Source organism: Drosophila suzukii, chromosome 3 (genome assembly GCF_043229965.1).
Source record: "Drosophila suzukii chromosome 3, CBGP_Dsuzu_IsoJpt1.0, whole genome shotgun sequence".
Classification (NCBI taxonomy): domain Eukaryota; kingdom Metazoa; phylum Arthropoda; class Insecta; order Diptera; family Drosophilidae; genus Drosophila; species Drosophila suzukii.
Genome location: NC_092082.1, coordinates 17,869,384 through 17,894,066, shown reverse-complemented (window position 1 = coordinate 17,894,066; position 24,683 = coordinate 17,869,384). Strand labels below are relative to the sequence as shown.

At 42.0% G+C, this 24,683-nt stretch overlaps 1 protein-coding gene across 10 annotated transcripts in view; it reads right to left on the bottom strand.

The window, feature by feature from the left end:
* Window positions 1–9,184: 9,184 nt before the first annotated feature.
* LOC108006223 (rho guanine nucleotide exchange factor 5) overlaps window positions 9,185–24,683 on the bottom strand; it is a 54,492-nt gene continuing 38,993 nt past the window's right edge. For 3 of the 10 annotated variants that reach the window (XM_036816476.3, XM_036816477.3, XM_036816479.3), the window contains 12 exons: window positions 17,630–17,815; window positions 15,918–16,124; window positions 15,092–15,189; window positions 14,924–15,018; window positions 14,733–14,854; window positions 13,864–14,241; window positions 13,575–13,802; window positions 13,170–13,514; window positions 12,288–12,966; window positions 11,682–11,853; window positions 10,699–10,803; window positions 9,185–10,415 (listed from right to left, as the gene is read on the bottom strand). In XM_036816476.3, coding sequence (XP_036672371.3) covers window positions 10,097–10,415; window positions 10,699–10,803; window positions 11,682–11,853; window positions 12,288–12,966; window positions 13,170–13,514; window positions 13,575–13,802; window positions 13,864–14,241; window positions 14,733–14,854; window positions 14,924–15,018; window positions 15,092–15,189; window positions 15,918–16,124; window positions 17,630–17,815 — 2,934 coding nt within the window. In that variant the 3' untranslated portion in view covers window positions 9,185–10,096. Of the gene's footprint in view, window positions 10,416–10,698; window positions 10,804–11,681; window positions 11,854–12,287; window positions 12,967–13,169; window positions 13,515–13,574; window positions 13,803–13,863; window positions 14,242–14,732; window positions 14,855–14,923; window positions 15,019–15,091; window positions 15,190–15,917; window positions 16,452–17,629; window positions 17,816–21,922; window positions 23,902–24,683 lie in introns of all 10 variants that reach the window. The other 7 variants (XM_036816472.3, XM_036816473.3, XM_036816475.3 and 4 more) reach the window with 7 other exon arrangements.

Sequence of the window (24,683 nt, the reverse complement as noted above, 5' to 3'; positions counted from 1 at the left end):
CTTTCTCGAGAAAAAGAACTCATTTCCGAGTGAATTTTTCATTGCGAATTTTTTGGCTGCTTGTTAAAGATTAACTGAGTAGCTATTTATAAGCGATTTTAAATTGATCACTTGACAAGATTTCATTTACTACTTATTGATCATTGCTGGTAGAAACTTCCTTCTTTCGCTCCTTAATTTAATGTTGGCCCTCTTCTTCAACCTGCTGACAGCATATAAATTTTCTGCGCCTGTAAGACAAATTCCCAAGCTTTGAGAGCCAATAAAAATAAATCTTGTTATAAGTATTTCTTCAAACTGTGTGGCATATTAATCAGTTTTAATTAAAGCAAAAGAATTTTATTTGGTTATGTGCAATTTCGGCAACAAGTTGATACATCATATGATATACCTTAGCGGGTTGGGTTGCAAATAGGATTAAATAGGTTTGCAATAAAATAGATTCTAAGAAAACAACTAATTTAGCTTACGTAGAAATACTGAAATTTAAATGCTTTTTAGCTTGTTTTTTTATACAAATTGGCCACTGTGTTGCGATTGGGGGATTATCGAGTGCGTGCCGGTTTTAGTTAACGAATTCAACATTTTCCATTGAATGGCAAGTGGCAGTGGGGCAAACTTCGGAAGCACCGAGGGCCCAAAGCAACTGTTAGCACAGACCAGCTAGCTGTAATCGCACCCCGGAGAATCCCGAACAGCCCCCTGAAAGAGTGAAAGTTTTTAAGGGGCTGTATCCTATACACATATATATGTATGCTGCAAGGCCTGACGACCCAACCCCACACTTCCCCACATCTTCTGTAAAGGTGTTTCCGTTCAACGCATGAATACTTGTTTTTGTTTCGTCTGGGGCTTTGAGCCGGTTTTTGTTTCGTGTTAACTACCGACCCCAGCCATTGGCCCAAGGATGCTCAGTTTATTTTATTTTCCTGATTTATTGGAACATTTAAAAAACCAAGGAATACACAAATTTAAGAAATTATACGGCATTTAATACTTGTCGCCTTTTAGCAAATGTAAAATCCCATGTCATTTTAAAAACAAGTGCTTCTTGAGCTTATAAAAACACTAGTGTTTATGGAAACCATTTTATCTGCGCCGCTATGAGCCATTGCACCTGATTGGATTAATGTATTCAAGAACATCAGCATGTACACACAACCCATAAATAAACCCATTCGCACCGTTGGCAGACCAGGTTCCAATCCTTTTTCTTGGCCAATAAAAATATATGACTTTGAAATTGATCAAGGGGGTGACCGTCAAATGAGAGGGCTTTTACTTATGACGAATGTTTTGAATGCACGCTCTGGGGAGTAACGAAATTAAATTAAATTGTGCCCGAGACTTTTTCTCACGTTCAACTCAGGAATCATAACTCATTTCTAGAGTGTTTAATGCACTTTGCGAATAACCACCAACTTTTTATCGTTTTTCCTTCGGCGAGACTCGTAAAGAAGCACGGTGAATAGTAAATTTCCCAAGGCTAAATTTAAAGTGCTAACAATAATAAACAAAAGTATATGATAAATTCCTACCAAGCGAATTTTGTTATATTTAAAAATCCGAGCTAAATCAGAAGTAGATTTTAATAATTTGACCGGATTTCCAATCTTTAAATTCAAAACTTCAATTCAGTGAAATACATTTAATGTAGGTTAGCAGATTAAAGTCACGCAAATTAAGAATATACATATAAAACACTTATTTATGGGCCATATATTTAATTCAATAATTCAACCGTTGTCCCTTACGCCTTTCGTGAGGGATGGGATATGCTACAAACGGACGATTGTTAGCATATAGGACGTTCCCAGGGTATAAATTAGAGAAATAAATTATATTTATCAATGAAACCCATAAATAATATTTATTTTCGCCCGTGACAGGGGATGCCATCCGCACACCTTGCTGACGTCGAATTTCGTGCTTGTTTGTCAGCATCTGTACTTTGTGGTTGGGTGGGAAATGCGTCTTTGTGAAAAGCCCACAAAGCATCAATCAAAGGAATTAAATACAATTATAATTGTCTGTCACCGTATCGAGATGAAAAGCCAGCCGCAGAGGATTTTCCGAGACGTGAGAACTTTTCTTCTTAGCCTACCCTAAATTTGATAAAGTATGTACTCCAACTTAGAGTGAACCTTTTGACTACATTAAAACCCTAAGTTAATGTATGAATTATAAGCATTCAATGATTAAAGTCTGTTTTTATAAATTACATTGATCATAGAAAGTTATAGCAACAAGAATTGTGAAATATGGTTTTTGTATCTGTAACATGTTAAGTGCGTTTTATTTTATATAGGTTCACCCAAATGTAAGTTTATCACCTAAGGCAAGTGATGACATTCATGAGAAATCATACAGCATGATAATAAACTTTTTAATACTACTTTAATCCAGATGTTCACTGTGATGTACCAAATACTTTAATTCCAGATAAGCTCTATTAACGTTTGTCAAGATTATTATTATTTGTTTTCGTTAATATTGTATATAATCGTATATCTTCTAAGAACTACAAGTGACTAAAGTCTTTGTGGATTTCGTCAAAAGGTGCTAATTCCTATGCCAAGATCTATCGATTTCAACTGAAAGACATGACTACTGATTGAAATATGCGGAGAACTGGAAAATTAAAAGGCGATATATGAACTCAAGCTGAACTCATATAAGGGTTTGAAGTCCAATTTTATGTTTGACATCCTTTCCGCATTTCTAAGTGTATGGGACAATGAAAGGCCAAAGTGAAATGGAAATTTGAAAGGTTTTCTCCAAAGGTGCATCCTTCGAAAGTATCTTTTTTTGGCATTCCTCCTAAGTGAATTGAATTGAAAACAAACGGAGAATGGCTGCACACTTTGGCACAGAGACGACCGCAGGGCTTGAGAAAGAACGAGCAAAATGTTTAATTTCCGGATGCACAGGCCGTTGAATTTAAAGGAGGCGGCGCCGAAATGTATGCAAGGAATATCATGCAGATGCTTCCGGCACTTGGCAACATGCAAAAGGTCGTTGGGTGGGCGGTTCGGTGGCCAGTTGGGTGGGTCGATAGGGTGTAGAGTGGGCAGTGGAAGTGGGAGTGGTCGTGAAGTGATTAAAACTCTGACCATGAAAAATTGAGAACGAAAAAAACCGAGATCGGTTCTACTCAGTTTAAGAATTTTGTCTTCTTTTTTCTTCTTGATATCGAGACGAAAGCGTTGACGGTTTTAGTATTCCGAGTTAAATGCAATCCCGGTTTTGAGAATTTGAGTATAAATTGATCTTGGCTCACTCTTGAGATTGAAAACACTGAAATCGAGATATGATATGATTCATATGTGATTGGTATATCACTGATTTCGTAACCCTGCAATCTTCTATAGCATTTGCTCTGATTTTTCATTTCCTTAAGTGCAGTATGGCAGCAACTATGTGGAATCTCTCTTGCCATATCCTGTCACTTCCCGGCCCATTCAACTGGCCAAGAGCACATTCGAATCATCAGCATCGAGGGCCATTCGGTGACAAAGTTTGAACGGTAATTAGGCATGAACAATTGAGCCGAGCAATGGGCAAACAATAAACACTTAATGCATTGGCACGAGTTTAATGACACTTCGCATCGGTGGCGATGACTCCTCTCGGGTAACAACAATTGGAAAATTAAACAAAGCCACCGCCAGTTGGGATGGAAGGGAAAGTTCCCGCCCACGCATTCCACCCAGACAAATTGGGCCAAAGGAAAGCAAATAAAGGATGGAGGGTACAGAGAAAGGGCACTGCAAGGAAAACTAGTATTTTAAAAAAAGTCACTATATTTTGAGTTTTTAAATGAGTGTTGAAAAGCAGTTTGGGTTAACTGTAAACACAGCTTTAACAACACATTGATAGAGAATTAATAACCGAAGTAATTAAAAATTGATCTTAACTTATAAAAAATTTATGATTTTTTTTTCCCAATGTAAAATTAATGTTAATAGGTTTACGCCTAACATCCGAGAAATATGCTTTATAAAAATCAAAGAAAACTTAATTAACTTTATATTCTTATATTTATTTCTATAGCTATTATTTGTATCCCCGTTTTATTTTAGTGGAGAATTCGATGGTGTCCGGCATGTTGGATTGAACGCCGGCCACAAGGTGTCTACACAACAATTTATAATGGTCGACTGGCAGTGCACGACCACAGGCAACAAACAAACAGCCAAACGCCGGGAAAGAAAGGCGAGAAAGTGGCGAGAAAAATACGGGATAATTGCGCCAGACGGCTGCAGTGCCATTTCTCAAGCTCAAGCACCAAGGACCAAGGACCAACTGACCAAAGGACCCAACGACCGACCGCCTGTCAAGTCGAGGACTCGGCGACATTTGGACACTGGGACATGGGTACCTCCATCGAGGTCCTTTCGTGAAAGGGTGGGTAGCCACCAGTGGCCAGGTGAGTGACCAGTTGTTGTTTACTATCCGCAGTCAGTTCGCAAACTCGGCTTGTCCATGCTGATGGTGTTGGATGGAGGGTCTTCCTTACACCACTTTATTTTCGAATTTTCTGAAATCGATATGTGCAAATTAAATATACATTTAATTTCAAGTGTCAGGTTACTGCATTGTTGAAAAGGAATGAAAAGGCATTATAAAAAGCCAGAGGTAATTATGTGAATAGTTATATTAAAGTTGTTAGGATTCACAGTGGTTAAGAGAGCTTAATACCAAAACCTTAACTCTTACTTAAAAATGTTTAAAATGTAAATTATAGATAAGATACATTTTAAAGTGAACGATAGCATTTGAGGTATATTAACTTATAAAAGCTCAATTAAATTTTAGTTTCCTTCGACATGTACGAACATTTCCCGTCCTAAGGCCATTTTGTTGTTAAACATGTTCGCAAAGCAGTCGAGCCGAAAAAATTAGATACTCTTGTTTGTTGTGGTGGTCGAGTAGCCATAAATAATCCAAACGGACTTGACCTTCCATGGGTGCAGTGGAGGAGAAGCCATCGACATCGTTGATATTTATTATGCGATGCTATTGATATTTTAAATAAATGTTCCGTGACATAGATAAAAACATTTCAGCAGATACGAGTGCACTGATGCTGGCATGTTGCTATAGTCCATCTGTGTTGTTTTTGCGTGGGGAATTGAACTATTTTTTTCTGACATCGTTATTGTCGCTGTGCACCTGTCAACTGACCTTGTTTTCTCTTTTTTCGAATGAGAAATGCAGAGGAGGAAAAACCAACAGAATCGAATTCATTTTTTATGAAGACAAAATGGTTTCCAAGTCGCAGCTGCCTAGCTTTAAACACGGCTCTACGCTTGATTGCATTGTAGAGCCTTGTTTTCGGGTAAATAAATGATACAGAGCTACGATTGTACATTTTAATTACCAAATTTTCAGGGGGCTGATCCAGACTTTCACTTTAAGGTTTTCTTTTTAGTCATTCTATTAAACCCCTTTATAATCCCTTTCCAAAACTTTTGAACCAAGTCTTAACAGATTGGTGACCCAAATATCAATATTTATCCCTTGCAATTTGATTTCGAAAGCAGGATGTTCAATTACCTCCCAGTCGGACCTGTACATAGGAAAAATGGAAAAGTGCTGCAGGTCTACATCCCCATTATGGACAAAGTCCATTCGCTTTAATTAAGGCTGTCCAAAATTTTCAGTACTGAAAACTCCAATGGAAAAAGGCCTAAAACCCCTTGAAAAGTTAACCCCTGAATTTTTCCTATGGAAATTATTGTGGAACCAAGCACCACATGCCTGGCGGTCCGAGTGGGCTATTAAAAGTGTTGTATTTGGTCATTTTACTATACCCCTTTAAAGACCCTTCCTAAACTTTTAAATCAATGTCTTAACGGATTGGTGACCCAGATATGAACTGTTAAGTCCATAAATGGACCCATTAAAATTTCATTTCGAAATGGTATACCTCTCAAACGACCCTATCCTGAAACACATCCTTGATCTAATCTCATCTTGGGCAGTGGCGAAAAGTCCATCAAGTGCGGTACCTAGAAGTGGCAAATCCTCTTAAAGAATCCTCCTCGAGCTGTTTGTGGGACAGCCGCTTAAAGTGCTCCTCGCCGGGATGCGTGGATGGTTGATGGTGGATTCGCGGCACTCACAAAGGAGAGGAACGAGGACCCGGGGCACCGGTGTCCTGGGCTCCGTGTTCCCTGCTCGGGGCTCATTATTTCCCCGAGTAATATGCTAAAATGACGCGAACACACAGGAAAGGCAGACGTCTGGCTGGAGGTAAAGCGTCGGGCTGGGAAATGTTTTTAATTGAAAGGAACTTGCGAGGCGTGCCTTCACATGGACATGGGAAAGTGCTGAAAAGTGGCGGAAAAGGGGTGGGGGGGCCTTGGGGGCCGGGAAAACTTGGCTAGGGTTAAGCATGGTGTCGACACTTTCCAGGCAGTGCGCCAGGTGGATGTCCCCGACAGAGCTGTCACTGGCAAAATTGTTTTTAAAGCCCCACCTGGAACAGCTAATTTCCATTTGTTTTGCTTCAATTTCAGCTCTGTTCTGCTGAACTAATATTTGCACAATCACTTTGGTTTGACTTTAGCAAGTCAAGTGGATGCACAATCTGTTAACTTTTACCTTCTGAACAGGGGAATAAAGATTATAAAAAGGTTAAGAATATCATAACTGCCATAGATTATAAAAAAGGTTAAAAATATCATAGCTGCCCTAGAAAAATGGGTAAAAATAAGAAATTTCAGCTGTACCAAGTTAATTCCCCGTTTCCCAGAATTACTTCTTTTGTCGATTACATGGCGTACTAAAAAGTGGTCAGATGGCAAAGCTGTTGGAATCCCTTGGCAGTTTGAGTGCGTTGCGTCCACGCACAACCATAATCATAATCCCATTTACACGATTCCGTTTGGCACTGCAGTGGGTGAATTCGGTTAGCGGACGCTTCAAGTGGGACCTCGGAAAACGAGAAAATTCAATGGGGGCTCGCCGTTCCGAGTATTTTCCGCTGGAGAGTGAGCTCGCAAATTGCGTATTTTTATGACTACCATTATGAGACGTCTAAATATAACTAACGCAGCCGCAGGATCCGCGAATCCGCGTATCCGAGGCAAGCAGCCTGACTAACTGCCAGCCATAACACTTCAATCGCGGAATTACGACATTTATCATAATGCTTTTCAAGAACCGAGTGGCAAAAGAGGGGGCGGTTGCACGGCTGAGGGCGTGGCATGCAAATAATCCACTCGACTGCTGCATGCATCGCCTGTTTTAAGTGTTCTCCTGGTTGCCTGCATTATATTTCTGCCAAATGCAAGGCAAACCAGGAGAAAAATAATTTATAAATTCGTTGCGGGAACTGTAAAATTACGGTTTTATTTGCCAGTATAACCTGCGAAAAATATAAGTTTAAAGGGGTTATCAGACTCATTTAATCAGGAAGGAGATTTCTAGTTGGGGTGTACAAAAAGCAAGTGACTAGGTCACTTTAGTTCTTTATTTAAATTTTTATTGCGAACTGTATATGCATTCAGTTATGGAATAAGGTTCAGAGTCGCATTCGAAAATTGCATATTTACTTACCGACCCCAATTTTATTTTAATAAATGTATTAAAAAGGCTTAATCAATAGTTTTTTAACAACTTTATCATGAGTAATTGGATGAAAAGAGTTTGGCCAATTAGTAAAAGCTCTTTCAATGACATTACTGTCCCGACACGATGGCCCTTCATTTATCAAGTTGCATCCTTGGCTCAGAGTCCTTCTTCGATATCCCCGCTGGGTTGCAGCTGCCGCAAAACTTTTTAATGGTTAAATAAGCGATGTTGTCCAGTGCAGTTTGCCTGATGTCACTATGGAAACACAGATTTTTTACGTATTTGGCCACTTTTGGTTGGTAATTGGTTTTAAATGGTATTTGTTTAACTTGACAAAGTGAATTAATTCAGGATAAGGGCAACTTCTTCTGTGTCATTAATAAAAATAATGAAAACCGCTTTATTATATAAAGTACCTACCAAGCTTTAAGTGAAATAAAACCACTGCTTTTTGGTTGTTTACATTACAAATAATTTTGATATTTATTATTCAAGCGTGTAAATAAAGCTTTTTTGCACTTTACTCTTTGTTTCATGTTTGTATTCCTTTGTAAATAAATTGCAATTAGATATACTTGCAATAACATTTAAGTTCAACTTCTAAGTACCACGTACTATATGTGTGTATGCATATACTCTTTGGGTTAGCCCTAGAGGGGTTAAGATATTTTTACACGAATGTATCTCGTTACAGATTAAGATAGCTCCATGCCCTCCAACTAAGTATGACTCTAAAATACGATCTCAGCTCTACGCAGCCCTAAATTTTGGTAAGTGTTCGTACATAAAAATACGGTTAACACTTTGTATTGCAATTGTATATTGTAATTATTTTGTAGCTCACTTGTGTGCAACACATGCATCTCATTATATATAATCCCTATAAGTATGGTGTGTATATGTATTCGTTTGTCTCTCTATATGTAATTTAGAACTTATGTCACGCTTTCCCATTGATAATATGTACAAGTCGTTATCCTTTTAATCGAAATTGTTTTCGAAGGAAGAACATTATCTTACCTTACTCTACTTTCGAATATGTTACCTAAACTCAAAGAACTTGCCATGATAGTAAAGAACCAGAGAGTTCAGTAACTTGATAGTTTATTTAAATATCTCTCAATAACAAGAAATTTATCCATTAGAATGTCAAGGGCTTGTCTAGATCTACTTTTCAATTTGCGTAAACTCAACTAAAATTGTATCACCCATATGAACATAGCTTAAACGACGGATAATAATTTAGAGTTGGTGTACCATTAATAGTCTGCCTTATCCCAAAAAAATATTCTCAAGCGCTAAAATATGTGCTCTGGCTTACACCACTCACGTTTTGTGGAAGAAGACTACGGCATACTTAATTTTGTTCCTAAAGTAAATATTATTATCTATACATATTTCGACCGAAAATCGGCTAATACTCTATTTTGGTATACAATATTGTAAGCTGTTTAAATGTTAAATCCAAGAAATAGGAAAGATATGCTTTTTTAAGACAACAAAAATAAGATAGGTCCTTTACACAAATTAATTTCTGAAACAAATTTCTGGAGCAGCAATGTTGAACCTTGTGTTATGTGCAAACAATGGGCAGCCAGTAATATTTTATTTTAATTTATATATGGTGTTTATTTATTTGTATTTTGACCGTAACATTTGATTTACCTACTTAAGGAAAGTAACGACTTACATCAATAGTATGGAAACACTTTTTTAAAGCTTGTGATCAATCTAAGTATGTTTCTGTATATATGGCATTCGGACTATGCGTATTCTATGGTAACAAGTACAACTAACTTTAGTTTCGTTAAACTTTATTTGTCTTCATATCGTTATGGGAAGATTAAAATGGCGAATGTGCGGAGCATTGTGTTCTGAAACTTCTAATCTCGCCAAGTAGTTGAAGGAGGGGGTTTAGTTAGTTGTGGAATGTATATAAGTTCAATATCAGCTTTGGACCCAAAAGTGTGGTTTTCACAATACAAGCTCACGATGTCCTTCACTCAGTATCTTACTTGAAATTTAGAAAGTCGCCTTTGATTTTAGCTCGTCCTTCCAAAAGTTAAAAAAAGGCTTGCTATATTTATAATAAGATTCCCCAAATCGTGTAGCTTAAAAAAAATTGACTGTTTAGTTTCCAAAAATATTTTAAAAACCTTTTTTTTAATTTTGTCCCTTAAATGGAAGAAACCAAGATATATTACTCTGTATCTATACAGCTAACTATTTAATTCTAAATAACATTCAATAAAAATCATGAATATTTAATAATGATTTTCTGTTCTCTACTTTTTTATCAAATATTTTGGGAAATGGTATTGGAAAAACCTATCCAAACGATTACAAATTAAAATTTAATATACCTTTAGGGTAAATATATTTCTACTAATTGAAGGACTGCGAATCAAAGGCGATTTTCTAAGTGTATTTTTATAAGGGAGAGTTCTGGGTAATTTGTGACGGATTTATTGGTAAGTACATTCTGCGGCTTTACGCGTCTGCGAGCCCATCCTCATCAGACGTCCGTTTCGGTGCTCGACTGGTTGTGGTTGGAGGTGGGCAGCGGCGCCTGGTGGGAGAGCTGCTTGTGCAGCGGGGGTGGTGGTAGTGGCTGACCCTGTCCTTGACCCTCCTCGTTGGGAACCAGCAGCGGCAGCGACTTCTGCATGCAGACCACTCCCGGCGATTGGTGCTGCGATCTCGGGCTGGGCGGCGTGGGCGTGGCCGGGATCTGGTGCCAGTTAATACTGTTCTGGGAGGTTATGTTCCGGGTCTTGCGCAGCGGCGGATTCTTCGTCGACGTGGAGAAGGCCATGCCACGGCGCAGAGGAACTCTACAGGAGCCGCGGGAACAACAGGACGGAGGACACGCATTAGCAACGTTGGGTTGGTTAGTCGATGGCGATGCGGCGGTCACGATGAGGCGCAGGATGTGGGTTATGAGAGTTCAGGATCGAGTTCGGGACGATGCACATGAGGACACGACGCAGTTGGTTATTTGTTTGTTTTTTTTTTTTTGTTTTGAAGGGAAAGGACGACAAAGACACAGGTTATACAGACGGAATACACACAATCAGACGTGGGCACTTGGGGGCTCTAATCTCTAGAGACACTCACCTCGTTGGGCTCGGCGGCGGGTAGGAAATGCCGCGGTGACTGGGCGACAACAACATGTTGCCCGAGTGGCTCGTCGTGGAGCCGGGCACGAGCAGAGTATTGTTACTACAAGTAGGACAAAGGTTATACTGTAAAGAGCACGCTGGCTGATTTGGATCCGGTTTCGGATTCGTTGGGGGAAGCGGAAACGCAAGCGGTGGGCGGTGACAGTAAGGGATACAAATCGTGTTGCCCCTAACAAAAACGCATTGCAGCAATCGCAGAAAACAAATAAAAATAATAAACGGGAAGGACAGCGCCGGAAACCAAAGTATAACATAGCCTGGCTCAAAAGATAAACCTTAAAAATACAGATGTTCGTACAATTTTAAATTTCCATAAAAAAAGAACAATGTTTTTCAATAAAATTTGTTGAAGAAATAATCAGTTTTTACACTTGTGAGATTTCAAAAGATGAGAAATAAAACAATCTTTTTTATAAGAACATAACATAAACCTGTTCTTCAAACTGCAGACGGACTTGCAACTTGTGGTAACACTTGTGGGGTGCTTAAATAAATTCCATTAAAGAGCGAAGAAAATTAAAGGGTATTTTTTTATGTAACTAAAAGACTATTAGCACAAATGAAGTTTGGTGTACAGGTGATTAGTCATGATTCCAAGTCGTACATTTCACAATAAAAATATTTATTTAGTTGATTTTGTTTTGATTTATAAAATATGACTACAGTACGTACTAGCTAAAAACAGTGTATAAATATGATGACTAAATGTAGAGTATGGTACAACATAAACAGAGTGAATCCGATCCCTGGGAACACTCACTCGTGACTGGACAGGGGATCTGATCTGTGACCTGATGATCTAGTGATCTGGTGATCTGGTGATCGGAAGATGAGAGTGGTTTGGTGGTGTGTGCTTGCTTGATATTGTTAAAAGCTGGTCATGGTCAGTGGCGGTGGTGCACCCTCTACGCAACTTACGTGTGGCTGTGATGCATGTTCAGGTTGGGCAGGCTCTGGCCCAGGTGGTTCATCGGCTGCACGGAGAGGGTGTTGGCCGACTTGGAGCCCATCTGGCCAATAATGCCCATCTTAGTTTTGTGGAGACCGCTGATCAATTGCTGCTTGCCCTTCAGGTTCACTCCGTGGTTGCCTGTAGATGTGGGTTAAGGTATAAAATTTTTTAATTAGTTTTGGTATTTATTTAAATTTTGTTAAAGCTTAACAAAGCTTCCCGAAGTTATTAACAAAATAGTAAAAGCAATATGCCTAATATCGGTATTACTGGTAAACCAAAAATGTCTAATTATTTTCGGTATGCTGGGTTTAAAAAAATCCTTCTGATACATGTCTTATTTCCGTTTTTAAAAAGCACTTATTAGCAATTATTTTTATATTTAATCTAATTTAATTTTTATAAAGTAGACTGACTATGAATTTTACATTTTGGTTTGAAGATCATCATATACACTCTTTAGAATTTTATTTGTTCCATGTATTCCTTTGCAGGAACTAAAAGATTTAGTAGAATTACATCCTGATATTTCTAAGTTCCTAGTTCCACTGACTGCTTTGGTTCCTACTCACCTGTCATTATGCTGGAGCCCTCGTCGCTGGACACCGAGTTTGTCTTTTCAAAGTCGACGGATATGTTGCGCGAGTCGTTCCACTCGACGCTGCCGCTGTGGCTATTGTTCGCACTGGAGACGTGGCTGCAGATCGAGGAGTTCATCGGCGACTTGCGGACGCCCAGGGAGTCGGCGGTGCCGCCGCTGGTGCCACTTCCGCCGAACCGGAAGCTGTCGCCGCCCACTGTGCCGCTTCCGCTGCCGCCACCCGCGCCGCCGCCTCCGCGCTTCAGTCTTTGGTAGATCGTTTTGGCCCGCCACAGGGCGTCGTACCAGTTCTTGGCCTCGGTGCACTGCAGCGTGAACGCCGTGGTGGCCACCTGGAACTCATTGAGGTACACACAGTTCAGCGTATTGTTCGGCGCCAGCTGAACGATCAGCTGGTCGGTCAGGTACGGCTGCCGGATGACCTTTAAGGCACCCAGTCCCCGCTTGGCGATCGTCTTGCACACCAGGAGGAGATCCGTGAGCAGGAAGCAGTGCACATCGGACTTGCCGAGGTTGTCCTTGAACTTGTGGTCGCCCTCCATGAACAGGTGGCGCACATGGTAGGCGGGGCATCCGCGCATCGGAGCACAGAGGTCGAACATCTGGCTGTGCTGCTTGATCAACTTGTCCAGCATCTCGTTGTTGGTGTCCTGCAATCCCGAAAATAGACATTATCCAAAATGATTTTTATCTTGGGATTTTAAGCGATGCCTGAACATCCCTTCTTTAAGATATTTATGCTGATTATAATATAAAGATTGGTCACATAGATGCTATTTTTGGTATAACATTTTATGGAAATTACTTGAAGTTAAGGAGAATTAATCCCTGAAAAAGAAGTGTCATAACTCACCACCACATCGTAGGACTCGATCCGCACCATTACCCCCTTGAGCCGCTCGTTCTCCTGGCGCATCGTCAAGTGGTTGTTTACACTGCCCACAAAGTTCTCCACGCTGTGCATCATCACGTCGATGGCCTCGATCTCCTCCACATCGCTCATGTGCTTCTTGATGGCCGCCAGGAGGAGGCTGTACTTGGTCAGTCGCTGCATGGGTCGCACCACAATGTCCGCGAGTCGCAGGCGGTTGCACATCTTCTGCGACTCGCACCACGCCAAATAGGATGTGAACAGGGCGTTGTTGTGGTTCAGCTCCTTGCAGTAGAACTGGCAGGTGCTCTGCTCCGCACAGTAGATCTGCAGGGGATCGGAATTATTATATATGTTAAATCTACCTATTAGCTTTCCAGAACCCACCTTATAAGGCGCAAAGATGGAGGCGAAGGCAATAAAGCCCTCTTGGAAAAAGGCGCATCTCAACGGTTCGTGTGTGATTACACTATGTGCCACCATGGGATATAGCCACAAGGTCCAGAACTTGATGTTCGCCTCGCACACAGCTCGCACATTTGAGAACAATCGAGCTTGGTCCACATCGGTCAGCAGACCTTCCTTCTGAACGGCCTCCAAACAGGCCAGAAATAACTGAAACATAATCACAAGCTGGTTTTTCTCAAAGATTTAAATTGAGACTACAAGCACTCACATCAGTCACTGTTTGCAGGGCATGTATGTAATACACCTCGGTGGTAACCAGCTCCCAAATGGCTGTCTGGATCTTAATCTCCGTCTCACTCATCGAATCACTAGCCACAAAGTCCCGCCAGGATTTGTGCATATCGTGCAGATAGGCCAGGGAGTTCACCAAATCCGGATGATCAAAGTTCATGCTATCCGGACGCTGAGGAACTCCGTTCTTGGCATAGCTATTCAGTAACTCGCACAACTGACTCTGCTGGGGATTCTTGATACCGAATATGGAAGACCACCGCTGCTTGATTTGCTTTCCGGCTGCCACTCCCGACTCACTGGTCTCCTCGGTGGAAACGGAGGGCAGAAGTCGGGGTGGCGGTTGTCGGGAACCCTGTGAGGTATAAGTTTAAATTATACAAAATTAAAAAGAAAAGATTTAAAATTTTTAAGATAATATCAAGAATATATTAGGATTTTTTTTAATGCCGATTTCTTAATATCAAGTTACGGTTATAGTTAGTTATCTGACAGGAAAAGTTAACATGAAGTTAAGTTGTATATATGCAGTCACATAAAACTGTATATTACATTGACAAACTAAGTTTTTTCCGAAACTGAAATTAATCTCAATGAGAAAAGTTAACATGACATTCGGAAACCACCCCAAAACGTAATACTTTTTATGGTAAGCGAAATGCTGCTTCAATTAGATGATAGCTGCTGAATTTCCTATTATATTCTGTATAAATAGAATATTAAGAAGCATTGCCCCTTAGATTAGCTCTAATATACATGCACTTTGTTTTACTCAGATAAGGTTACATAACAACTTTTCGGTTTGCCCACAAATTATGAAACCCCTATTTCGAGAAATAAACTTACAAAGGAAGCTGCCTTTTGCAGGGGCTTGCGGTTGCTGCCTCGTTCCGTGATGCAGAGATGGTGTCCAGCCAGGCTCTCCACATCGGTCTGCTCATCCACGGAGACGGGAAGGAGCGAAGGTCCTGACGGGGGCGAAAAAAACAAGCTGAAAATGGTAATGAATTCCTGGGAATCCCACGTAAACGACTTACCGGCATCTAAAAAACTGGGCGTGGGATTATTGTCAGTGATGGTGATTTGTGTAAAGCTGAGGTTCCGCCTACGCAGGGCGTGGCTGAGTGCGTTACTAAAAAGTGTACACGTTGTTATATATTTACTCTAGTTATAACATATCTATGTGGGCGCTTTAAGCGACTTACAGCAGTGTTACGCCTTTGGTCGCCGGAATAAACTCCTCATCTGGATGCTGTGACGATTCCAGGCAGAATGACACGGAGAAGAATTCGGAGCTGGAAACCTAAACGAGTGATTAATTCAAAAATTAAGTAAGGGTGGCATTGCGTTGACAGTTAAGAACTTTTGGTCTACCACTTCCTGTTGATGCAGAACCTAATCTGTAAATTCAAGGACCAAACAAAAAGGGCCTTTTAATCTGGCCACAAAGAGGTCCACTGACGAAAATTGCGATTTTGCAAGACTACAGCCAGAGCACTCTCTTTGATGGCCCTCTGAAGTGTGAAGATTGCATCTGTGGGCCCGGAAGAAAAACGGGGGTAAGTGAATCCCTGCCCCAACGCCCGCAAAAACTACTGAAATAAGAGCAAACATCAAGAAATATTCTCCGTATTTGTATGGGCGGGAAACGGGGCGAAATTCTCCGCTTGGCAAGTGACAGAAAAGCGGCGGCAATGGGAAACCGAAGAAAGGAAAGGAAAGTACAGGGATGGAAGAAGGAAAGCAGGGAAAGTTCTACAACAACTTTTGCTGATTAAGGCGACAAAGGCAAATAAAGAAATTAAAAATGTATATATTTTTTCCCCCATCCCAAAGGCCGTCTTCATCATCGTTGGCATCGCCCACCGTTAATTGCAGACTCATTTTTTTTAAGGTACATTCAGGTGACAAGAAGGCCTTCTGATTGTGCAGCCATCTGAGATCTGCTTAATCCCAGAGCAGCTTGTCCTTTGACCAGGCGATTCTGTTTGTCCTGTTGATTCAGGAGCATTCATTCCAATCCAAACTCACCTCGCTGCGCGTCAGCAGTGGCTTCTTGCGCTTCATGAACGAGGATTTCTTTTTCACCGCCGAACCGGACGATGAGGAGCAGCCGACCGGAGAGGTTAAGCCACCGCCACCGCCACCACCAGCGATTCCACCGCCCGAGGTCGCCGATGTGGTGCTGTAGGGACTCAGGGTCGAGGACGACGATGTGGCCGCCACCTCGCCAGCGAACTGAAAGTGTTTGGAGGAGGGTATCGCATGAGTTGCCGAGGCGGTGGTGCTCGTGGTGCCGGTGGTGCTGCCGCTGCTAGTCAGTTGCTGGTGGTGGTGGTGGTGCTGGTGGAAGGATGCGGCACTGGGGTGACCTGTGCCACAGCAGGACGAACTGGCCGTCTTGGTGGTCTCGTCCAGCGTGGGTGAGAGCATCAGCGAAGGCGTCCGCCGCACGATCTGCGGTGCCTGGGTGTAAATCGTGGGTGGGTGGTGCGGTGGGTGAGGCTGGGCGGTTGGTGGTGCCGAGGGGGACAGACAGACGCCCGTCGATTCACCCTTCTCAGTCTGCGATTTTTTTCGGATTTTTGTGGTTTTTTTTGGGTTGGTTCAGCGTGTTTTTTTTTTAAAGCGGTCAGCAAACGAATAAAAACCAAGGTTTATTAAGCCCATTTAGGTAATATATAGAGACAGAGTGAGGGGAAGAGACAGAGAAAGATAAAGAGAGAACAGAGAGGAGAAGACAGATATGGTGAGCATATTTTGTTTGGTGGTTAGATGGTACTACACTCTATAAAGCTATAGAGGCTACTCTACTGTGCGAATCTTCTAAATTTGGCCAATTCTTAAGCGGGACTTAGCTACTAAACATACAAATTTAATTAAAAGTGCAGCATAGAACTCCTTATATTATTGCTTCTTTTCTTAAGGAAGTAGTTCTTATTAAATCATTGAACTGAACTTAGAAAATGTTTAGCTACGATTAAACCAATGGTTTCTCAGATTAATAACTCCCAACTAAAAATGACAAATAAATGACATGAATGGGGATACCACGGTTTCTTAAAATCGAAGAAAAGTCACGTACCGTGTAAAACTGACAACAAAAGAAACGGCGGATTCTTCGAAAAGACTAACAGTTACAGATAGTTAGTGCAAGGAAAAACATCTGACTGTGCTTAAATCAATGACAGCTACAAGAGGAGCAGTAAATAGTGCTAAAAAATAAAAAGAACACAAATCAAAGCCAGACGACAGCAGCAAGCAAAGTAATTTGTTATCAATTTGCGAGCGGACTTTCTCTCAAGGGACTTAAACCCAGGAATGGCGAATCTACAGCGGGAAGACACTACACATGGAATAATTACAATCTAAAATCAAGTGATTTCCTTTTGAAATTGAACAATAAATCATTTAAATAGAAAAAAAACAAATGTTTTTAAAAGGTAAAATATAAAAATTAATTGAACGCCTATCATATTTTTATCAAATTTATATTTAATCAGAATTCATTGTTAAAAACTTATTAAATCCATTTTGTAAAATATTTAGAAAATGGTATATGTTAAAAATAAATTTAATATTTGTATTATTTTTTTTAACAAAACACATTCTTGAGTTTAGATCGTAAGTTTTCCCCCAGTGAACACACTCTAGGCAAGATGGATGTGCTGACTAAGTGGCCAAGTCCTAGCACTTGGCCGGTGGTTTAGCATGTGCTCCTTGGTCCCCCGACTACCACTTACCACATTGGCCTGCCGGCCCAGCGATCCTGGTGCTCCAGTGGTGGCGAACAGTCCGGAAGTGGCGGTGGTGCTGCCGGCGGCGGTGGTGGTGGTGGTGGTGCTGGTGGCCATTCCCGGAGGACCGTGCTGGCAGGCCACCACACCCGAGTCGAGGCCATCCAAGTGCGTGAGACTCTTCGATTTCAGCTGCAACGGGAAATGAAATCGAAATCAGTCTGTGGGTCTGGGTGAATTCATTCAGGCGTGACGCAGATATTTATAATTAAATTTTATTCGCGTTATTGAGGGTTTTTCACATATTGTTTTTCATATGCTTCACCCTTCGGTTGGATTGCATTCAAATAAAAAATGCAATTTATATGTAAGCGGATGAAGTGCAGTCTTTTGTGGATGCCTGAAATTGCTAGATGCATTACAAAATATTCAATAAGTGAGAGAAATAAAATAACATATTAAATTAAACGTGTAACAATTAAACTGTTAAACCATAATCTTAAAACTTGTATAACTCTTTCTACAAACCACCACTTTATCGTCAGATTTTCCAATAGAGTGATATGTCTGTTTTATTACCAGATCATAAATCTGCATCTAGTCTGGACAGCGAAAGGATAAGCCCTTTTTTTGGTTTATAAGCCATAAAAAGCCCGGATACGCCTTTGTATATTTTAAGATGCTTTCGGAAATGTATTGTCTTGCTGGCGACCTTCGGAGCAGGAACTGACACAAAGCCATCAAGCCACTGCATCCAAGGGACGATGGAGCCACATCGAATTACTGAATATTTCGCGCTTAATGCGGAGAATAATGTTTTGAATGCTTTTGGCGCCGGGCGTCCCGAGACAATGAAAAGCTCAGTGCATTTTCCGGGGAAAAATAAATTGCTTGCGGCCGGGTGGCAACTGGGTAACTTGACGAGGGCAATGGCAATGGCTGTGGCTGTGGCTATGGCGAACCGTCAACGAAAAGATGCATCGAGAACAAAAAGATTGAGCCGGCGGCCAAGAGCCCTAGACGTGTCCTCGAAGGTTTCCTGTCCTCGCCTAATGCACCGAGATTACATCAGTCAAGTGCCCCCAGCTGGCCGAGTGAGTGTGGACGTGGACCAAAGTCAGGGTCCGCCTCAAAGTCAATGCCCCACCCAACATCGCCCGCCGCCCATCAGCCAGAGTCCTTCGTAAAGGACCCACTGCAACCCCGGCTGCGATTTACACATCTCAATGCCTCAGTTAAAATTGTGCTTGGCGAAAAACCTTGTGCTTAAATTCGCATTAACCGCAGTAAAATTCAAGATATAAAGTCCCTTTTCGCTAGATAGATTTTGAAGAAACTTACTTGAATTAATTTCTTCTATTAAGTTAATAATATAATCCTTGCTGAATTTGTAAATATTTGTGAAACAATAATAAGTTCAGCCATCTATGGTCAGAATAATAAATTCAAGATTGGACAAACAATAACAAAATCCTCAACATTATATGCACAGTAATCAGTTACTGCTGGTTAATTACCATAACATTCTAGGGAGCACTTCTCGTCATATTCCCAGCTATTTGGGACTTAGTTCCATTGGATTGTTCCGCATTGCTAAAAACCCCAAGTGGAGAAGATACCCCCGATTCCAGGGTGCGGCATGCATGGCATCCGAGCTGCGAGAACTTAAGCTCCGGGACGGATGCCATTGGGCATCCCCCGACGCCGCTAATCTCCCCTGAAACCCACGACCAGGACCACCGACTCCCCCGGAGTGCGCCCAAGGATACGGGCTCTGGTCTATTATTCCTGCTGACGACAATATTTCACATTCTATTTTGGCAATTTCAAGCTGGCAGCCCTAGCCCTGCGACCACTTTCCTTGCCCTTTGCCCTGGTTTATGTTTTCGTTTCCGGTTATATTGTGAGTTGCTCGCCCACTGCGGCTTGGTTTACTGTCTGCCCGGATCACACAAGACGAGGGTATATTGGGCTATTGAAGAAGTAGTTTACCAAAGTTAATATCCCAAAAACCAAAGTATTGCAGGACAATTTTTTTAATACTCAAATTTGTCTTGTTCCTGATCAAAATGGGTTAATTTCAAACAAAATAATAATACAACAATTAGCTAATGTTTGTATTTTCTTGATCTGCCTAAAAATAACTATAATAATAATTACATGAGTAGGTTCTAGGCTCTAATTTAAATTTTCATATATGGATTAATTTTTTTTTTTTTATAATTCCTATATAAATGATATAATGTCGTGATAAAAATATGAAACCGTTTTGAGACCATAAAGAAAATCTCGATACGTTTCACAAAGAATCACTTATATGTATTTTATATCTAAAGCCTATTTCTATTTATAAAAGAATTAAATAAAATGTTATTACATTTTTAAGAAGAGGACATCTAATCGTTGATACAGTCACAGAAAAACGAATATCCTTCTTGACTCTTTGGTCTTTTGGCTTAGTTTGGCCTTTGGCCTCCCACACAAAACAAAAACTATTCAAGAGCCATTCATACTCGTAGGTTCTCATAAAATGAACACTTTACCATTCTAGAATCCCGGCTGAGGAAATAATAGTTGTGATTGTTTGTACTGCGTAGGAATAGTGCAATGCGGCATTGCATAATTCACTCTATTATTCTTCTTCTGCACGTATAATGCTGCTAACGCGATTATCTAATCACTTAAAGACTTTAACACATGTGGTTTGCCCACGGAATTTCCATGTTAACATGGCTGCTTAAAGGGGAAAAAGATGGAAAAAAGAAAAGCAACTTGGTCCACACGACACGTAACATGGGAAATCACTTTGGGGCTTAAGTCGGACACCCTGGTAATTTTTATATATATCCGGAGCTAGGAAGTCCAGGACCAGAGCAAAGGATACCTCCCAAAGGGCGTAGAAGAAACTCTAGTTAAATGTCAAGAGGCAAAATGTTGCCTACACATTATAAATGGAATTTAAGCGAAGAAAGCTTATGGCTCGCCTCAAAATCTCTGGCGTTTGTAATATGCTTATGCTTTCGTGTTTATTTCATTTAGTTATTTTGCCATAATTGTTTTTCGTTTATGTTGGTGTCTCATACCATTTTCCTTGAAGAAAGCCTGCCACTAATAGGATTAGATTTTGTAATAAACGTACAAATTATGATTCCGGCTAAGGAGTGGTCTATTTAGATGCACAGTTTTGTACGTAAATGGCAGCTTCTACGAAAATATTTGCCAGACCCTGTGATGGAATGGGTATGATAATCTGAATAGACGGCAAAGGCAGGGATTCGCCAACAAAACAGTGCAATTCCATGTGAAATGGAAGCATCGTTTCACAGCATTTTGTCGAGGCTTTCATAGGGGGATTCATAGGATCTGGATCTCCCATTGTGGGCTGGACAAATCGCTGATGCAATTTATTGCTTGACTGCACTTGCGCTAATGCCTCTAAATATCTTCCGGCGACAATTGAATTCCCCCCTCGCACATAAGCGCACACATTAGTCTCTATGCAATCACACTGCGTATACGTAATGTATATAATATCTGTGCTATAATATTTATGAAAGCCACGGCGGTCACAGTCGTTTATTGCAATTCCATTCAGGCATAAAATCCGACGGCAAAACTGAATTTATGCGCCACATTAAGAGCACACGTATAAGAATAATTTAGTGTATATTAAGTTGATCTCATTTGCCATCGGCAAATTAAATAACTCTTTGCAAAATTGAAAAGTCAGTTAAAATTACAGTCACTTTTCGTTTAAGGTATACTGTACTGTCACAAGTTAAATACAACATAAAATATACATTTCTAACTTTTTTAATAAATAAATCGTACCATATTTACATTAGAAATATTGTGAATTATAAGATGAGTTTGTAAATAATAAAAACGTAATATACGTAATTAAAAATCTCTCTTTTCTTCAAAGATGCACAGTAATGGCCCCAGTTTTATGTAATAATAAATTAAGTTTAAAACCAAGTTTGGGGGAGCATTAAATAATTTATAGTGATTAAAGGTTCTATGGGTATGCAGGACTTATACAGCCGGGCTGATGTAATGGCTGTAAATTTATTTTCGCTGTTGTTCACGGGTAATTCTGTAATTTAATATCCCAACTTAAAACACAAACAGGGGCATGAAACCATAAGAAAGAACAGAAGGAAATAAAACAAAAATACGAGCGTACATAAGAGTGGAAATATGTTTATTCTCATTTGGCTAAGTAAACATTTGATTAAGGCCGCGCATAATTTGTTGACCATGTGCCTCCATTTTTGGTACGGATTTAGGAGGACTCACCTGCAGCTTGCTGTTGGGCGGCGAGACCACCAGGCAGATCTTCATGGTGGCCCGCAGGAACTCCTCGCGTTTGGTGCTGAGGTCAGGGGTCAGGGAGCCCGGCGACGTCACCGCCGCCTGTTTGTGCGGCGCCTTCTTCGGCGACGTAACGCTGGGCAGGAATGGATTGAGACTCCTCACCAGACTGGCCGAATTGAACTTGCCACTGGAGCTACCACCTTCGTTGCTACTCCCGCCCGATGGAGGCGATGCCGAGGTGGCTCCACTCTGCGGTGCCTGCTGTTGCTGGTGGTGCAGCAGCCGGGTGGGTGAGTTCAGGCTGAACAACTTCCGCCGATGCCTTCCCGGCGTGGAGGAGGAGCTGGAGGCGGGACTGGGCGTGGGACCAGGTGGTCCTCCCTCGCTGTGCGTCGACTCCTGCGATCCAGCCCGACTGTACGAAGGCGTGGGCAGCTGGGCGGAGCGGGAACCCGCACTGCCTCCATACTTCTGGCCACTCCCGTCCAGCTGCAGGTCCTCCGACGTGGGCTCACACCCATCCACCACACCATCCTCGCTGTAGGTGCTGTGATACGTTCTCGCCGTGATCTCCGGCAGGAAGGGATTGTTGGGCGAGGTCAGGGTGTACTGATAGTAGCCACCTCCGCCGCCGCCGCCACTGCTGCTCGTCTCCACCGGCAGCGTGGCCTCCGTCTCGTCGGGCGTGCTCTCCTCGGGAAAGGATCCGCCCTGGAAGTCATGGCCACCGCCCACGCCACTGCTGCTCGACAGATAGGCGCCCAACTGCTCCCACTCGCCCGAGGAGGAGTTGTGCGAGGACACGGTGAAGCCCTCGTTCGAGTGGCCCTGGCAGCTCCGTGAGCTCTCGTTGCTGCTCTTGAAGAGGAAGTTCTGCAGCCGGGTCAGTCGGATGGAGCTGCTCTCGCTGGTCAGGCTGCAGCTCCTGCTGCTGTTCCCGGGTGCCGAGGAAGCGGTTGTGGTGATGGGCTGCTGGTCACTCCGATTGCTGCTCTGGGTCTCAAGGCGTCGTCTATTTTGATTTTCGATGGGTACTGCTCCGGCTACTCCTGCTCCTGCTCCAGTTCCTGCTGTTTCTGCTGCTCCTGCTCCCCCCGTCGATGCCGTGCTCACCTCGCCACCCATGGAGGCCCAATAGAAGACACTATTCTGGGAGCCACTCAGCTCACCCAATTCGCAGCTGCTCTCCAGGGAAGTACTCGAATTGGTGGTGGCTACGCTACTCAAATGCCGGTAGGCGTACTCCGGTGGAGTGCCCTCGTCCGGGCTGTCCAGCAGCAGGGCGGGATTGATGTGGCCACCGAGTCCTACACCCACTCCCAATCCCAGGCCGGGTAAATTCAAATGGCTGAGGGCAAAGGGCAGGCGGTTATTGTCCGAATGCAAACTGCTCGGAGGCGGTGGAGTGGCCCGACTCTTGGCCTTCAGTTCCTCCGGCGTGGGTTCCTGCCGCTTGATCTCCAAGGATCGATGGTCGCCGCGGCGAAAGGAGCGACGCAGTCGCTCTGCGAACTTGGACTGCTTGGGCGGCTTGTCCTTGGGCGGTTTGTCCTTGGACCTGCCCAGCAGATTGGTCCTCTCAGTCTTGTCCTCCTTCTCCAGGAGTTTCTCGTGCATATCCGTCGCCGGAGTGGGGATCTGGGCCTGGTCCAAAGCCACTGGTCGCTGGTTGCTGGCTAGTGTAATCGGTGGCGCCGCAAAGCCACCACCCATTACGGCCGCCCTTCGCCGTGGTGGTGGATCCTTCGTCCACGGAGGTTCCCCCAAAGTGTGTGGTCTTTAATTTAGCTGGTCCGTGGTTCGTTATTCACTAGTTCGTTAATTTATGAAGCGTTGATTTTCCCCAAGATACACGTCGAGATGTGATCCTTTTTTATTAACACTAGATGCCTTTAAAGCGATTAAGTTATAAGTAGTTTGCTCGTATTGCTTATTCTATTATTTTAACTTTCGTTGGCCTGCTGAAATGAGAGATGTGGTTCGAAAAAGGGTTAAAATGGTTGAAATTTCAAATGAAACTGTGATTTCAGTCGGGGAGTGGGTGGTTTTATCTTAAACTACATCTTAAATAAATACATTTCTTTAAAGTCTAAACTAAAATAGTAGTTTAAATTAACTAGTACTCTTATCTTATTTAGTTTTCAATGTAGCACCAAATAACCAACTTAATCTTTCAAATACAAAACTAATTTCCACCAAAAAGTAAGCAACAATAAGTAATGCAAATAAGCTCTTTCGAAGCAAATCAATTTAGGATAATCCATTCAGTCATAATCCCCAACCGTTATTGCTATTTTTCGCCCTTCGATTTGTGTATGCAACCTTTAAAGTTTTCGGTTGTTATGGAAATTGGGGAAACGTGTTAGCATTTCAAATGAGGGACGAGAGACGAGACGACGAGCTGGCCCCCGGGGTTTTCACATAATTTTCCGAATCCGGGATGCGATGGAAAGCGATTGGCAATCGATGGAAAATCCGAAAAGTTTAATCAATGTGCATATTTTGCTGTCAACCGATTGGCAAAACTGAATTAATCAGGCAGAATCGAAAACCAATTTGATGAGTCAAAGCTCAAGTCTGATGCAGTTTCATCGGAATATTTAATTAAAGTTGTAAAGTTTGGATGATTTAAAAGCAGAATGAGAAACACAGCTGAAGCAACAGAACGAATATTTTTAAATTCATTCCCATTAATAATATTGATACTGAATATTTACACATTTAATATTCCGATTAGCCTCCG